The 16,217-nt window shown below is 40.8% G+C and overlaps 1 protein-coding gene across 2 annotated transcripts; it reads left to right on the top strand.

Annotated features, from left to right (window-relative positions):
• Positions 1-11: 11 nt before the first annotated feature.
• On the top strand, positions 12-15,600 carry ehmt2 (euchromatic histone-lysine N-methyltransferase 2). 2 transcript variants are annotated; one of them, XM_080295814.1, is made up of 28 exons: positions 12-110; positions 1,403-1,472; positions 1,748-1,915; positions 2,028-2,284; positions 2,722-2,800; positions 2,909-2,991; positions 3,079-3,213; positions 3,325-3,396; positions 5,110-5,221; positions 6,000-6,083; positions 6,385-6,521; positions 7,221-7,364; positions 7,769-8,085; positions 8,180-8,413; positions 8,900-8,982; positions 9,308-9,414; positions 9,830-9,952; positions 10,082-10,183; positions 10,406-10,510; positions 10,823-10,995; positions 11,109-11,276; positions 12,125-12,269; positions 12,361-12,438; positions 12,551-12,666; positions 13,067-13,153; positions 13,254-13,332; positions 13,667-13,842; positions 14,781-15,600. In XM_080295814.1, the coding sequence occupies exons 1-28, from the start codon at positions 84-86 to the stop codon at positions 14,959-14,961; spliced, it is 3,642 nt and encodes a 1,213-aa protein (XP_080151940.1). In that variant the 5' UTR covers positions 12-83; the 3' UTR covers positions 14,962-15,600. The 2 variants fall into 2 exon arrangements, with proteins under 2 accessions (XP_080151940.1, XP_080151941.1); XM_080295815.1 differs by having other exon boundaries at positions 13-110; positions 10,841-10,995.
• The last annotated feature ends 617 nt before the right edge of the window (positions 15,601-16,217 follow it).

Here is a 16,217-nt window from a genome sequence, read left to right as displayed (position 1 = left end):
CACCCCCCTCCCACCATCCATTGAGGGGCGGGGCTCCGGCCGTGACGCAGCACGCTCACATACGTTGACGGTCACTGGGAAACATGTCGGCTTCTGAGACAACGACAAAGGTAGCTAACGTACTGCAGCTGAAAACTGCATGCTAAAGGAATTTATGTCTATTCGTCTACCTTTAAACTCCCCAGCTTACCGATACTGCATACTGCCAAGCTCCTCTTGATTTTACATGTCGATTATAATAGCTTTTTTTATTGAAACCTAGGCTGCACTGCTAGCAATGTTAGCCTGTAACAGTTTTGTGTTACCTGCAGGGTTACTCTTATCCAGATGATGTTTTGTTGCTGTTTTGTATTTATTGACCAGAAACCTTTGTAGCAATCCTCTGTATAGCAAGTATCGCACCTCGATCTGTTTTTAGGATATGTTTTTATTCGTAGTTGCTAGTTAGGAGCTTTTTTTAAGTAAATTTTGCACCAACGAGACATGGACACCAAAAGAATTTAAGCAGTCATAGTTTAAAATCCCGTTTTAAATTCACTTTTCTATTTGGTGCACTGCTTGAGTAAGGAGTTTTTCTTGGGTCGTGTAAAAAGCATCAATGGAATTACTGACTCATGGCGGCAGTTCATGTAACATAACAGAAAATTTCACCTATTGGCCGACAGTTTTTTTTTGGAGAAGTGAAGGCCGAAAGTAGTGGGGTTTATTTTTTACCTAAAATAACATTTGTGACAGTTTTGATTGTAGTGCCAAAGAACAGACACAACACTTTTGAGATGAGTGATGCTGTGATGCTCACAGTATCCTCATATCCTTGTCCTGCTGCCCCTGGTTGAGGTCCTGTGTTGTTTGTCAGTAGGAAGCGTTTCTATCAAGAGAACTTGCTGGGCCCAAAAATATTACCATAAGGCCAGAGATAGAATGAGTGTAGTGGATACACATTTAGACCTCTAGAATGCATGTTTTTACATGTACACTGGTGTACATCCGCAAAGATGAGTAGGCTAAAATTCCTTCACAGCACTAGGAGTTATTAGGTTTAGGGGCCAATACCTTTTTCACACAGGGCCATTTGGGTTTTGATTTTCCCTTAATAATAAACGGCTTCATTTAGAAACTGCATTTTGTGTTTGCTCGTGTATTTTTTTGTCTTATTATTAAATTTGTTTGATCTAAAACATTTAAGTGTGACAGACATACAAAAATAAAGGAAGGGGGGCAATACTTTTTCAAGCAACTGTATATTTTGCATGCATACAAATATACAATATAATTTCTTTGTGTATTTATTCTACCATCTTCGAGATGGTTGAACTGCAATCATTTCATTAAATCATTGAAATAAGAGCCTGTTCTGTTATCAGTTTTACTCGTTTCACTTGTTTCTTGTTTTGTCCACCAGGAGCACCATGAAAATGACGAGTCAAAAACATCAGAGGAGTCATTAGCTGGGTCAAGTCAAACAAAGGAAGGTAAATCACCAGCTGGTTTATGCAGATTATGTTAATATTTGAAATATATTGAAAGACATTGTATTGGTTTGCAATTAAATGGCCTGTGAATGCCATTTGATCTCATATGAGTACAGTGAATTGTCATATTAAAGAAATCAGACTGAGATGTTTTGAGATTTATGACATGCTGCACATCATTACACTACCATCAAGCGGCAGATTGTAGCATTATGCCCAAGAAATGATTTCTCCTTGATAAACTTTAAAATTCTTGCACTCCGGATATTCCTCAGATAATGCAGCCTCCACCTCATCTGCTGCTGCCACCAAGACGGAGCCCATGGGTGTTATGTCATCACTGTTGTCGTCCCAGCAGCCCGGGAAGGATGCTTCCACAGTCAGAGAGGAAGGAGAACAATGGTCCCCTGCTGCCTCCCCCCAGAACAAACCTGCTGCTACAGGTGAGCTCAGATTGCGTTAGATGCTGTCGAAATTCTCTGCGTTGATTTCGTTGATTTAATCGGACTTAGTATACAAACTGAGGAGATAATCCCTTTTGCTTTGATTTGTCAGGTCACACAGCAAATTCCCTTCTTTCGACAACCTCGTCGTCATTGTCGTCGTCTCCTTCCACGTCCTCGACTTTGTCTCCTGGCCGAGCAAAGATGAGCGTTTCAGGGCCTGGTAGCAGTAAATCTGTCCTTCCACCTGGTCCTCCATCCTCCTCCTCTTCTTCCTCTACAACAGCTGCTTCTTCTCCATCTGTTTCCCCTGCACCACCCAAGATCCATCGGGCGCGAAAGACCATGAACAGGCCTCCACCAGGGCAGGTGAGAGAGGAGCTACTCCTATTTGGTATGAATCATATTTGGTAAATTTCTTTTGATTCTTGAGTTTTCATGATTTATTATCTGGATTTCTACCAGTTGTTAAAGGTGCTTATTGTAAATTATTGTGTTTTAAAAATGACTTTAAACCTTTCAAACTGACCTAAAGCTGTCAAGAATTTAAATGCCTGTAGAAAAATCCCTGCTGTGTGTTTAACAGGGTTTAAAACTTGAGGAAATTGGATATCATTTAGGAAAACAATTATATTTTTGTTCCTTTCCAGATTGATAAGCATATCTGGACAGTGTTCTTAAACTCAGAAAGGATCAAAAGGATATTTGTACTTTAGGTTTCTGCTTCCATCACAAGTTTGGTCTTAAGTTGCATTTAAAATGATATTAATATACCTGCAAACACTCTGGCTAATTTTTCTCCTCAGATCAGTCAAATTGAGGGACCTGTTGCATCTGTGACTCCTTCAGGATCCTCAGCCAGCTTTTCTTCTCACTCTGAACCTGGTCAGTAGGTCTAAACTCACAGTAAATGAGTAAAATGAGCATTAACTACTGCTTTACTTTAAAATTAAGCCTTGTCATGGTTTGTATCACATTGTTTTGCTTCTAAAGTTGCAAAGAGGAGGAGGCTGGATCCTTTATCAGACAGCACACCTGAGAGATCTGAAAATGTTTCCGATAACACTCATACTGAGGTGAGACACTTGTTTTGGGGGGGGGGTTTGGTTTAAATAACAGTTGTTTGTGGTCCATTTCATATCTGTCTCTCATCCTACTTTCAGGAAGGAAGCTCATTCCATAAAAAAGCAGAGTCTGAAATTGCACCCGGAAAGAGCATCAGCTCCGTGGGGAAGTCCGCGGAGGAAGTAGCCGAGAGAATTCAGATTTCTAGTCCGTCCAGGCGAGATTCTGAAAAGGTTTGAAGCCATTAAAAGTAAACCCACATTACACTGCTACAGTGTGTTTATGAGCCAAACTTTAAACTAATGTAAACTAAGCTTCTTCTTTTTTTTTTTTTTGCTTTACAGTTTGAAGATGGTGAAGAAGAAACAAGACAGCAAGCTAAAGACACAGAGAGGCCAGTAAACACCTCGGATCACGTGAGTAGCTTCTTGGCTTGATATTTGCTTTCTTGTTAGATACTTCTTTCCTCATTTTTGTATTAACTTCGTGTTTCATTACTGTATTTGCACCTGTACATGTGACTCTAGCCAGCATGGCCATGCATGTACTCTAGATATGCAGGGTTATCTACAGTGGCTTGCAAAAGTATTCGGCCCCCTTGAACTTTCCCACATTTTGTCACATTACAGCCACAAACATGAATCAATTTTGTTGGAATTCCATGTGAAAGACCAATACAAAGTGGTGTACACGTGAGAAGTGGAACGAAAATCATACATGATTCCAAACATTTTTTACAAATAAATAACTGCAAAGTGGGGTGTGCGTAATTATCCAGCCCGCTTTGGTCTGAGTGCAGTCAGTTGTCCATAGATATTGTCTGATGAGTGCTAATAACTAAATAGAGTGCACCTAATGTCAGTACAAATACAGCTGCTCTGTGACGGCCTCAGAGGTTGTCTAAGAGAATATTTCGAGCAACAACACCAAGAAGTCCAAAGAACACACCAGACAGGTCAGGGATAAAGTTATTGAGAAATTTAAAGCAGGCTTAGGCTACAAAAAGATTTCCCAAGCCTTGAACATCCCACGGAGCACTGTTCAAGCCATCATTCAGAAATGGAAGGAGTATGGCACAACTGTAAACCTACCAAGACAAGGCCGTCCACCTAAACTCACAGGCCGAACAAGGAGAGCGCTGATCAGAAATGCAGCCAAGAGGCCCATGGTGACTCTGGACGAGCTGCAGAGATCTCCAGCTCAGGTGGGGGAATCTGTCCATAGGACAACTATTAGCCGTGCACTGCACAAAGTTGGCCTTTATGGAAGAGTGGCAAGAAGAAAGCCATTGCTAACAGAAAACCATAAGAAGTCCCGTTTGCAGTTCGCCTTAAGCCATGTGGGGGACACAGCAAACATGTGGAAGAAGGTGCTCTGGTCAGATGAGACCAAAATGGAACTTTGTGGCCAAAATGCAAAACGCTATGTGTGGCAGGAAACTAACACAGCACATCACTCTGAACACACCATCCCCACTGTCAAATATGGTGGTGGCAGCATCATGCTCTGGGGGTGCTTCTCTTCAGCAGGTGTACACCACTTTGTATTGGTCTTTCATGTGGAATTCCAATAAAATAGATTCATGTTTGTGGCTATAATGTGATAAAATGTGGGAAAGTTCAAGGGGGCCGAATACTTTTGCAAGCCACTGTACGTGTCGTGACAAATGTCTTTAGCTCAAATAAGCCATCAATAAGTTGCAGCAGGATCATTATTAAGGAGTTGGACCATGAAGATGCTGAGACACTACTTCATGTTTAAAGTTGCTGTCTTGTCTGTAAACTGAGGAATTTGTACTTTAAAGGTAGACGTATTGTGCTTATTTTCAATCCCATATATTTGTTCTTGGACTCTGTAAAAGTCATTTTGCACACTATAAGAGAATCCATGGATGCAGCTCTTCATTTTATCCACCAGCAAGGTGTTCTAGCGCCTATTAAGTCAGCTTTCTTCTGATTGGCTGCTCTTCGTATAAACTAGTCTTTTAGCTTGAAACTTTAACAACCTCAAAAATGCAAACTTTGGTTGGAGTTTTAAAATAATCAGCCACTACTTAAAAACCCCACTATTTCACAAATGTTATATTTTTATATTCAGATGTTTATTTTTTATTTGTCTTTTACTTTCAGAGTTCAGAGCCTAAAACACAGAGAGTGGTCAGAGAGAGCGAAGAGTCTTCGTGGCCACTGTCCGATCAGGACAAAGAGAGAAACGCGGCTGACGTCGTGGAGACAGAGGGAGGTGAGTGATGTCATCTACTTCCTACTCTCTGAACCACACTTATCTGTCAAAGAGATTGGTAACCTGAAACACGCTCCTTGAAATAAGAATTTTTTTAACAGTAAATTTTGAAAAATCCAGGCTCTTACAAAAAGCAAATTGGTCACAATTAAAAACAATGTGCCGCACTCATTCATACATCACTTTTGTATGCATAGAGGGTTTTAGTCGTTTATAATACACATCAATGCATGCACGTGGAAGGATTTAGTCAGTATCTTGCCCAAGGACATTTGCATACTGGAAAAGTTGTGAGAAAAACCACCAACCTGTCAGTTAGTGAAAATGAACATGAAGCAAAAAGCCAGAGAAACATATTGTGTTGCGCATTTGTTACACATTGGCATTAAGTGAAAAGTTAAAAGGATCATAGAAATGATCTAAGACAGCTGTCAGATAATGCATAGAGTAGGCCGTCATCACAAACAGGACATATATGTAAAGAAAAGCTCTAAAGGACACCACTGCCACCTCAACCAGGACCTAAACACTCTTGTGAAGAGGAATCCTGTGTCCAGACTTGCAAAGATGCCACCCGCAGACTCAGAGCTGTAATTAGAACCAAAGGTGTCTCTGAAAACATGTTTTCTGCTGATCAGTGAGAAAAGGTCTAAATGGCTTTTTCAAATTTCAGTGTTGTAAAGCATTAAAAGCTGTGTAGCATGAGTGAAGAGCATCATGTTCCAGTTCCTTTTAGTGCTTACAGTTTTTTTTTTTTTGTTTGGTTTGTCCTTGACAGGAAGGTCTGCAGAGTACACAGAGGTTCCCTTGGGTGCTCTGGACATCGCTGCTGCTGACAGTCTGACACTTTCTCCTCATCCGGGTAGGTGTAAGATGGATGTGTCGCTCTAAAGTAGATTATACAGGGGCAATAAAGTGGTGTTTACCTTTAATGATGCAATCTACTGCTTTGGTTGTACTGAGCAGTTCAATTAGAGCAGTAGAACAGTTACTTAACAGAGTGGAATTCATTTCCTTTAAAAAAGATTTATATTGGATAACACCAAAATCACCCAATTATATTTTTCAAACCTAAGTATTGTCTTCTGTAACAGTTGAGGTTTAGATGACTTTAATGTTAACTGTTAAATCACAAGTCAAACCCTGCCCCTCCACTTTTGCAGATGGAAGTGATGCAGGAGACACGGAGCGGCTGGAAGAGCTTCCCCTGTGCAGCTGCAGGATGGAGGCTCCTCGGGTGGACAGCACCAGCCACCGTGTCAGCAGACAGTGCATGGCCACTGAGAGCATCGATGGAGAGGTTTGTCCCTGTGTTTGCTCTCTGTGTTTACCCTGCAGGTGGCTACTTTTCGTTTTATAACATACAGTATTAATTGATTTCTTTAGCTCTGTGTGAGGTAAAGTATTCAACATTGGAAGACTTTTTATTTTTTTTAATTCTCAGTTTACTACATGTACAAATGCATTCAGGAAAATCAAAAGACCGTTTCTCTCTCACCTTAGTATAAAGAAGAATTTAGAAAAAATCTGAGCATTTCAGGGAATGTATAAAACTCAAACCTATGTACACTATGATAGCAGTGCGAGATATAAATCAGTAGAGCTGTGTACAAGGACAGTACTGAAAATGCACGCGTTATGTGTGTAGGGGTAAAAGAAAAGCCGATGAAAGCTGGATTTAAGATCAAGGGTAACTTTGATGTGGGAAAAAATTTGGAGGATCAAATATATGCTTTTCATCTGGATCCAGCTCAGACATTACTTTCTCTTTAGCAGTTATTATTATACAGCTGGGAAGCGCAAACAAAAATATGACCTAATAATTGTTCATAGAGTTTTTTTTCTCTCTCATTCTCTGCCTGTAAAACTGTGTAAAATGCAGTAGATGTCATTTTTTATGGCAATAACATCTTAAAAATATTTAATCTAACTCAGTAAAGGTTTCAGAAATCCTGGAGTTCATTTAAGTTCATTTTTTTTCTCCTGTTGTGTTTGTCAGCTGCGAGCTTGCACCAATCGGACTATTAAGGGGGAGACCATGAGGCCGTCCAGTCGGGTTCCCCTGATGGTGCTTTGTGACGTCCATCGCTCACACATGGTCAAACACCACTGCTGTCCCGGCTGTGGATATTTCTGTATAGCGGTAAGTGTTAAAACCACCTGTTTTCATATTTGAAGACTCTAGAGTGTCTATCGAATGTGGTTTTGGCATCTTCTTACACAACAACCTGCGAGAATGTGGCTCAAGTTTGTTCCTGTAGAGTTTTACACGTGAACTGAAACCAAAGGAAGTTGTTTACAGAACTTTAGACTTTAGATATTTCCTTAGTTCTTATTTCTCCTTCTCAGTTCTCCTGTATATCGTCTCTGATAATGGTCTTAGTCCTCTTTTTCTTCCTTCTCTCTTCTTGTTTATGCTTTTCTTCATCTGCCTCAGTATATTCTGTGCAGTAGACTTGTTTTTCCTCTTTGATATCTTTTTTTTTTTTTTTTTTTTTTTTTTTTACATATCTGGTTTTATTCTTCTGCTTTATGCTCCTCTTTCAGGGCACATTTCTTGAGTGCTGCCCAGACCAGCGCATAGCTCACCGTTTCCACCGGGGGTGTGTGACGGTGCTGGGCGGCGGGCGCAGCAGAGCAAATGGCGGAGGCATGCTTTTCTGTCCCCATTGTGGCGAAGATGCCTCCGAGGCGCAGGAGGTCACTATCCGGTCGTTCGGCACGGCCTCCGCAACTACGGTCGTCACCATGTCTGCTTCCTCCACCACCACACCGTCTCTGCCACCATCTGTCCCCACGGGACCCTCTCTCACAGCCTCCACAGGTGGGATGAAGGATGGGAAGATGCCCGAAAGACCTGTCAGGTAAGGCTAAATGACATGGGAAATGTCAGAATTTAAAATGTGTTTTTTTTTTTTCTTTTTCTTTTTTTGCTTCCATACTTTCCTGTCTTTTCAGTGCTCGTATGCGTAGTCACGGCTTGGTAACACCTGCAGTAGAGCAGCAGCAGCCTCCTCAACCTGTAGCTTCAGCTGCAACTGCGACCACCGTCCCCCCAGCAGAGGAGGGCGTGGACAGCGTAGGACCTTCGCTCTGCATGCCAAATGGGAAGCCAGTCAGCCCAAGTGCACTTCCACCTGGGCCCAGTAGGGCGGCGCTGCAGAAAGCCATTCTCACGCAGGACACAGAGAGGTTGGAGACTTGATTTAAGTTGAATTATTTTCAGCTCCATCTGGTTAAAGAGCTGAATACCAGGCTGAAGCAGGTTTAGTTTCAGCTTTTGAGCTTCATTTGTTTCCTTAAAATATACACACAGCTCTCTTTTTATATTTTTTCCCCAAGCAGAGCATTCCTGTCATCTTCTGAAATCTCTTAATCTGTTTTCACAAGTGAACTTGGGGTTGCGCTTTATTTCACAGAGGTGCAAACTCAAATGTAGTATTCGCTAACGATAAATGCACCACTCTGTTATCTGCTCTGTTCACACATCGGGCTGTAATGTGTGTAAAAACTGCTTTAAACTTGCACAGAAAGATGATACATTGCTGTAAATGCAGGCATAAACATCTTCCATCACTGTTTGCTCAAAATCTTCCAAAAACAGTGGCTTTCTCTGAAAAACTAAATCGCTAGTTGTTTGGAGGCCAAATTGGTAAATTACTGCTTTTCATTTGCCAGGAGGAAGAAACTGAGGTTCCACCCTCGTCAGCTCTACCCTGCCGCCAAGCAAGGAGAGGTGCAGAGAGTCCTGCTCATGCTCAGTGAGTGGCAAAAACTGCAGCGCTTCCACTGTGCTCCTTTATATTTCGACTTGTATACTTTGACAAAAATGGTTGTTGCCTGTTCTTTTAATAGGTATTCATCATGATAGAGTTCATTATGTAATCAGCTTACGATCAGTTTAAATTCCTCAATCAAAGAAAATGTTACATATGAACACACTAAAGAAAATAAACAGGCACGGAAGTGCTGTTACTCCATCACATCACATGTACACTATTGCCCTGAAATCTTCAGAGTGAAAAGAAAGCAAACACATGACCACTAGTTATCTATTAAGTGTGTGTGTGTGTGTGTGTGTCCCAGTGGAGGGTATCGATCCAACGTACCAGCCGGACTCTCAGAACAGGCGCTCCGCTCTTCACGCTGCAGCTCAGAGAGGTCTGCTGGAAGTCTGCTACATGCTGATACAGGTGAGAAATGAATCGCCTGGTTACACTTGTCTTTGCTTCTTTCATCTGTGGATGTGAGCTTACTCGTTTTCTATGAGGCTGCAAATAGAGCTTACTTTTGAAATTTCAAAATTAGTATAGTTTGTATAGTTTAGCAATGGAAAGAAAAAGCTGGCATGCTTTTTAAGAATCCCAGATGAGTCATAGAGATGGTTGCTTTTTCTGATTAATGGCCCAAAACATAAAGATAACTCTTGCACTGAACAGCCTTTTTTTTTTAAATTTTATGATGCTGTTTGCATCTGATCCTTTCAGCTCTGCATTTTCACAAACAATTAACCATTTAAAAATGAAAATGGGCACACATCATTGCTTTTAGGATGTGCCGAAATTAAAGTATTTCATTTAAATATTACACTTGATTCCACACTGACAGGCTGGTGCTCAAGTTGATGCCCAGGACAAGGACCTGAGGACTCCTCTGTTGGAGGCTATCATCAACAATCACATTGAGGTGGCTCGCTACCTGGTCCAGAATGGCGCCTGCGTCTATCACGTTGTAAGTGTCTCCAAACAAATAACTGTGAACCATAAGAGGTTTGCTGGATATGGATTTTTTTTTAAAATAAATGATTATTATTTATTTATTTTTTTTTTTTATTTTTTTTAATATATCATTGTTCATCAGGAGGAGGATGGATATACTGGCCTCCACCATGCTGCCAAGCTGGGAAACCTTGAGACTGTCAACATGCTTCTGGAGACGGGGCAGGTTGATGTGAATGCACAGGTAAAGCAAGATCCCGGATGTCTATTTTAAAGGAGCAATATAGCATTTTTGTCTGCCATCACTTACTTTCTCCCTCTTCAATGAAAATTTCAGCCTTTTCCTGACAAGGAAATGATTTGATTAGACTTTGTAAAATAGCCAGAGATTGAACCACCAACCTTCTACATGGCATATGATTCGCTCTGTTGTCCACTCCCGACTCTTCCTGTGGGCTTGTTTCAGGACAGCGGGGGCTGGACGCCAATCATCTGGGCCGCAGAGCACAAACACGTCAATGTGATCAAAGCGCTGCTGAACAGAGGAGCTGACGTCACCATCAATGATAAGGTAGATTTCTACCATAAACTCTGCAAAAGTACACGATACAACGTCTTTGTGCAAGCAGGTGGAGTCGCTCCCTGCTTGGCTTTAGCAAGAATGCAAGTTTTAGGCATTAGCCTCACTTTTAAGCCATATTAAATGTTATTGGATTTTCCTAAATTCAGATTAGGACTTTGGAGGGAGGAGTGCATCCACAGCTTAGATAATGGAAACATGTTTAAGCATTATGAAGTGGTTAAACAATTTCCTAGCTCATTGGTGTGAGAGACCACATAGATGCAGTTGTATGAACATATTTCAGGTTTTTACTTTAAACAGTCACGTCTTTCCCATCAGGAGCTGAATGTTTGTCTCCACTGGGCGGCGTATGCAGGAAATGTGGATATAGCAGAGCTGGTGTTGAACGCCGGCTGCTCCCTCTCCTCTGTTAACGTACACGGAGACACACCACTCCACATCGCTGCCAGAGAGGGCTACTTGGAATGTGTTACGTGAGTTTATATACATCTGCTTTTATCCATCAACACATTTAAGGAAATTGGAGACATTTTGCTACAGTTGGTTGGACATGAACTTGTTTTCTCTGGGTTTTTGTTTTGTGCAGGTTGTTCCTGTCCAGAGGTGCAGACATAGACATCATGAACAGGGAGGGAGACACACCTCTTACATTGGCGCGAACTGACACACCAGTGTGGGTGTCACTCCAAATAAACAGGAAACTGCGAAGGGGAATAACCAATCGCATGCTTCGGACGGAAAGAATCATCTGCAGGTAGGTGTTTTGGGTCGATAATGTGTTGTTTACATGAAAATAATCAGCAGTGCAAATTCAAGGATACAATTTCTTGCCAAGATTGATGTAAGAGCTAGTATTTGGTACTACAAAGAAGTGGAACCCCAAATACAGCGATGAAAGCTCCACTTTTATTTGGTTTTCTAAAATGTTAACAGAAACATGAAAAAAATCCCTGCTTAAGTCTACCCCTAAATAAAAAATCCATGACTCAGATTGCATAATGAGGTATGTTGTCACATTGGTTCTGTATGTTGCAATATATTTTTAATAGATGAGACTTTGAGAATTGGACTCTATTTAACCCTTTCATGCATGAACTATGATAACATCAATCCAGATTTTTTTCTTAAGTATTTTTATTCCTCTTTAGGCATGTAAAAAAGATTTTTGACTTCATTTATTTAAACATGTACTTTCCAAATAGTTTTTTACATGTCCACTTACACATGTCCACTGGCTGACCAGTGGGTAGCAGGGTATCGACTGACACATCAGTGTCCAATGTAGTGGTTTCTGTGCAAGTATACCATCAACACTGACACAAATGCAAGAAAACAGCCGTTGAATAGCTGTCCACTGTAGTGACCACTATGCGTAAGTTGAAACCTATCACACTGTGTACTTAAGTCTATGCTAGGCACACCCACCATTTATCTGGCAGCTCAATGCCAGGCTCACGCCCCAAAACCATTTTAGTTTTGGTATCAAGAGCCATGAGTGCATCATGTATGCTAAATGATGTGATTTATGATTAGGTCCAGGGGACTTCTCATGGTCGATCAGTGGGGAAACATGCAGATTAAGCTTTTTGCTTTGTGTGTCAGTGACATCGCACAGGGCTACGAGAATGTTCCAATCCCCTGCGTGAATTCGGTGGATGATGAAGGATGTCCATCGGATTACAAATACGTTTCAGAAAACTGTGAAACTTCAGCAATGAACATAGACCGCAATATCACACACTTACAGGTAACTTCATTTTGTCTCCACACAACAGAACTTTTATTTTGAAAAATGTATTCTTCATTTTTCCTTGTTTTGTTTTTTTCTCCCCCTTCAGCACTGTAGTTGCACTGATGACTGCTCATCTAGCAACTGCCTCTGTGGACAGCTCAGCATCCGCTGCTGGTATGACAAGGTAACAAACTGTCTGGGGAAAAAATACCATCATAATCATTAGCAGCAGATTTCATATGAAGTTAAATTGGCAGAGTTATTCTTATTCTATCATATTTTTTTTCTGTTACAAGGATCAACGGCTGCTTCAGGAGTTCAACAAAATCGAACCTCCACTAATTTTCGAATGCAACATGGCTTGCTCTTGTTATCGAACGTGCAAGAACAGGGTGGTCCAGGCAGGGATCAAGTGAGTATCAGCAATTAAAGAAATGCATAAATCTCAGCCAGATTACACGTCAGACTACAAACCGACACCAAAGAATCTTAACCTCATATCATCTGGAGAGATTTCTAACAAATAAACTCAACTGCTAAAGTTTTGATTGGGGGGGGAAAAAATGATTCTTCTCTTGTGCAGTAATCAACAACCTGCTGACCATCTTTCTACATCTTGCTGAGGGCAGCAATGGTAAAGCAATAATTATTAATCACTCTGCACCTGAGTCAGTCACAGATGTTTAACAGTGCAGAGGCAGCCATGTGTTGCAAATAGCCATCACTGGCTTTTTTTCTTTTTCCCCCCCGGTTGATGAGTGTCTGCTTGATACTTCACCCTTAACCCTATTTTTTTCATCTTTCCTCCTCAGAGTTCGTTTGCAGCTGTACAGGACAGAGAAGATGGGCTGGGGAGTTCGAGCTCTGCAAGACATTCCACAGGGAAGCTTCATCTGCGAGTAAGAGGAAAAAAAACCCTCTGCTGGCACACACTAGGCTGCTTTTCTGTAAAAAGCTAGAGGTTAAAAAAATGAAGCTTACCTTCCTCTTTCTGCACAGATATGTTGGAGAGCTGATCTCAGATGCAGAAGCAGATGTTAGAGAGGATGACTCCTACCTGTTTGACCTGGACAACAAGGTGAACCTTCTTAAATTGTGTATTTCAAAACATGGACATCATGTGGGGAAAACGGAAAGAGGGGGCACACAGCTGTATAATTATTAATCAAAAACTATGAAGTAAATAATTGACCAAGTCTTAATCTTGTGTTTCGAAGGTTAGGGTTTAAGCCCCTTTCTTGTGTTGACACTGATTCTAAAAATATGAAGATACTTTTATCGTGGTACTTTGAATTGATGATTGTGTTGTAGTATTTTAAATTGTATTTAATAATTTAATAGGAATAAATATGCCCATAGCAGAAATAAACGTCTGCTATGATTTCCTCAACTGTCTTTTTTTTTCTGTATAGGATGGGGAGGTGTATTGCATCGATGCCCGGTATTACGGCAACATCAGCCGCTTCATCAACCACCTGTGTGACCCAAACCTCATCCCAGTACGTGTGTTCATGCTCCATCAGGACCTGCGATTTCCGCGCATTGCCTTCTTTAGCTCCAGAGACATCCTCAGTGGGCAGGAGCTGGGGTAAGAAGTCATAAGTGCCTGGTTGGACCTTAAAGTTGTGGTCAAGAGTTTACATGCACTCATCATGGGCAAGAATTAGGTTAATCCAAGAAGAATAATTGTAGATTTACATCAGCTGGGAATGGCTGTCATAGCAGTTTCGAACAACTGCTATGACAGATCATCTTAGGTTTTCATCTATAGGTTTTCATCTTGTGAATAACTTGATCATCTTTTCAAACAACTGTGCTGTACGTAAGTACAGTGGATCTCTCTGTCACCCTCAGGTGAGAAAAAATTCTTAGGATGTTTGGAATAACCAGGAATCACCTGCCATGAACCAGAAACTCCTGGTATCCGGTCTTTAAGTGATGACATATGAACTTTGTCACATATGAGCTTCCAGGTCCAAACTACTCTGTTTATTAAAGCTGTTGTGTTTTTAAACATGTTTTAATGCTTTGTATCTTGTTCCGTGTAATCTGAACAAGCCCCTAAAAACAGTCAGCGATCACTGTCGGCCTCTCTCGGTTTTTATTACACTAATCATTTTAAAGCTCAGTTTTTAAAACCTTACGATGTAACTACAGCTCAGCTCATGCTGCAGTGTTTTAATGACTAACCTCTTATTGCGGATGGATTATCTCAGTTAATCTCCTGACTCAAGTTTGGTCCTTTTACAATCCTGCCATGCAGTTGCATTTGTTCCTAACCATCGGAAACCCTCGCGTTAACTTTTATAGAGTGGAAAAAAGTTGGTGTTCATCCTCCAGCTTCACTGTTTTTACATTATGAAAAAAGAAATTAAATTACCATAACTGTACACTTGCCCATGAAAAGTGTATGTGAACTAAATTGAACACAACTGTGTGTAATTTATTTCCTGCTTAGTTGAGCCCTCTTTTCTTTCTGTTATCTGGAAATCTATTCTAATGGTCTGTCTTCTGATTGGTCCTTAGGTTTGACTACGGAGATCGGTTTTGGGACATTAAGAGCAAATATTTCACCTGTCAGTGCGGCTCGGAGAAATGCAAACATTCTGCCGAAGCTATCGCCTTGGAGCAGAGCCGGCTAGCTCGGCTGGAGGCCGGCCCAGAATCAGGAGCTGACTGTGGGCTGACCATGCTAGGGAACTCTTAAACAAACAAAAAAAAAAGACACTTACCCATGGGGCCTTTGGATTAACCCCTTCTGTTGCATACACTAGTAATGGAAATACATCATAGCGGGGCTACATCTTCATTCATCATTCAGTTTTATATCTAAGGTGCTGTGTGTTTTTCTACTTGAACTGCAATTTCTTTTCCTGAAGCTGTCAACAGCCACTTTATCTTGTCGAGGATTTGGGCCGGAAGATTTTTTTTTACCATGTAGGAGTTTGGAGAAAGAAATGACAGAGGTCTTGTAATTCTTTACGCACAGTATTTTAACTGTAAATCATAATGTACTCATGCCTTGACTCTTTGCGTGTTAGCAGTCTGCCATCATGTACCAGTCATATATACAAACATGTATTTTATACTTTTTCTTTTTTCTTTTTTTTTGTTTCTCTTGTGCCAACAAGTCATGCATTTTGATACAGAGCAGTAATGGTTCGGGTGTTTACTCATGCTGGACCGAGTAAGGTTGTTTTTGATTACCATGTTAGCTTTGTTTTGTTTTGTTTTTTTTGTTTTGTTTTTTTTATACCTGCTGTTTACTGTCACATGTAGTGTAATAAAATAACTCGTGAGTTGACTTCTGTGCTGTGGCTTTATTAAAATTAAGAATCATGGCCTACACATGTTTAAAGTCACTTGATTAATTTGTTTTATTTGTGCTCAGCCTTGACTTTGTCTGGTTTTTGGTTTCCTAGTTTCTGTTTTAACAACAAAGGCCCTTTAGACAATAATGCAAAGCAAGAGGAGTGGGAAGCAGGACTGGGTATGATCAGATGTGAAGATTAAAGGTGGAAGTCTCACTCTGAGCAAATTCAATTTCAACACAGAAGAGACTCCACACTAATGTCTACAAGTCCAATTTAAAATCACCAGTTAATCTAAGAGGCAAGACACGTAAACACAATGGCTGCAGACCTTTGCTGCCCCCTAACAAAAATGCTAGCTCCCACTGGACGATAATAGGACACACACACACAAGTGTCATTTATTTATTAGACAAAGCACAGCTCTGGCTCAGTGAAGGAAACACTTGTACGCATTTTAAAAACCCAACAAATCTAAACATTTTTACTAGGACTACACACGCAATGACAAGGCTAAAAAAGGGCTAAAAATAAGATTTTTTGAAAAGCTTCAACTGAATTATTTCTCTTTATGTATTGATTTTAGTCATGCCAAAGTATTACCATAGACCTCTACCATTACACTATGCAGAGCGAGTCCTCTTGTTAATAA

This window comes from Astatotilapia calliptera, chromosome 22 (genome assembly GCF_964374335.1).
Source record: "Astatotilapia calliptera chromosome 22, fAstCal68.1, whole genome shotgun sequence".
NCBI classification, from domain to species: Eukaryota; Metazoa; Chordata; class Actinopteri; order Cichliformes; family Cichlidae; genus Astatotilapia; species Astatotilapia calliptera.
The sequence above is the reverse complement of the archived record's forward strand: the minus strand, read 5'-3'. Positions and strand labels throughout refer to the sequence as shown.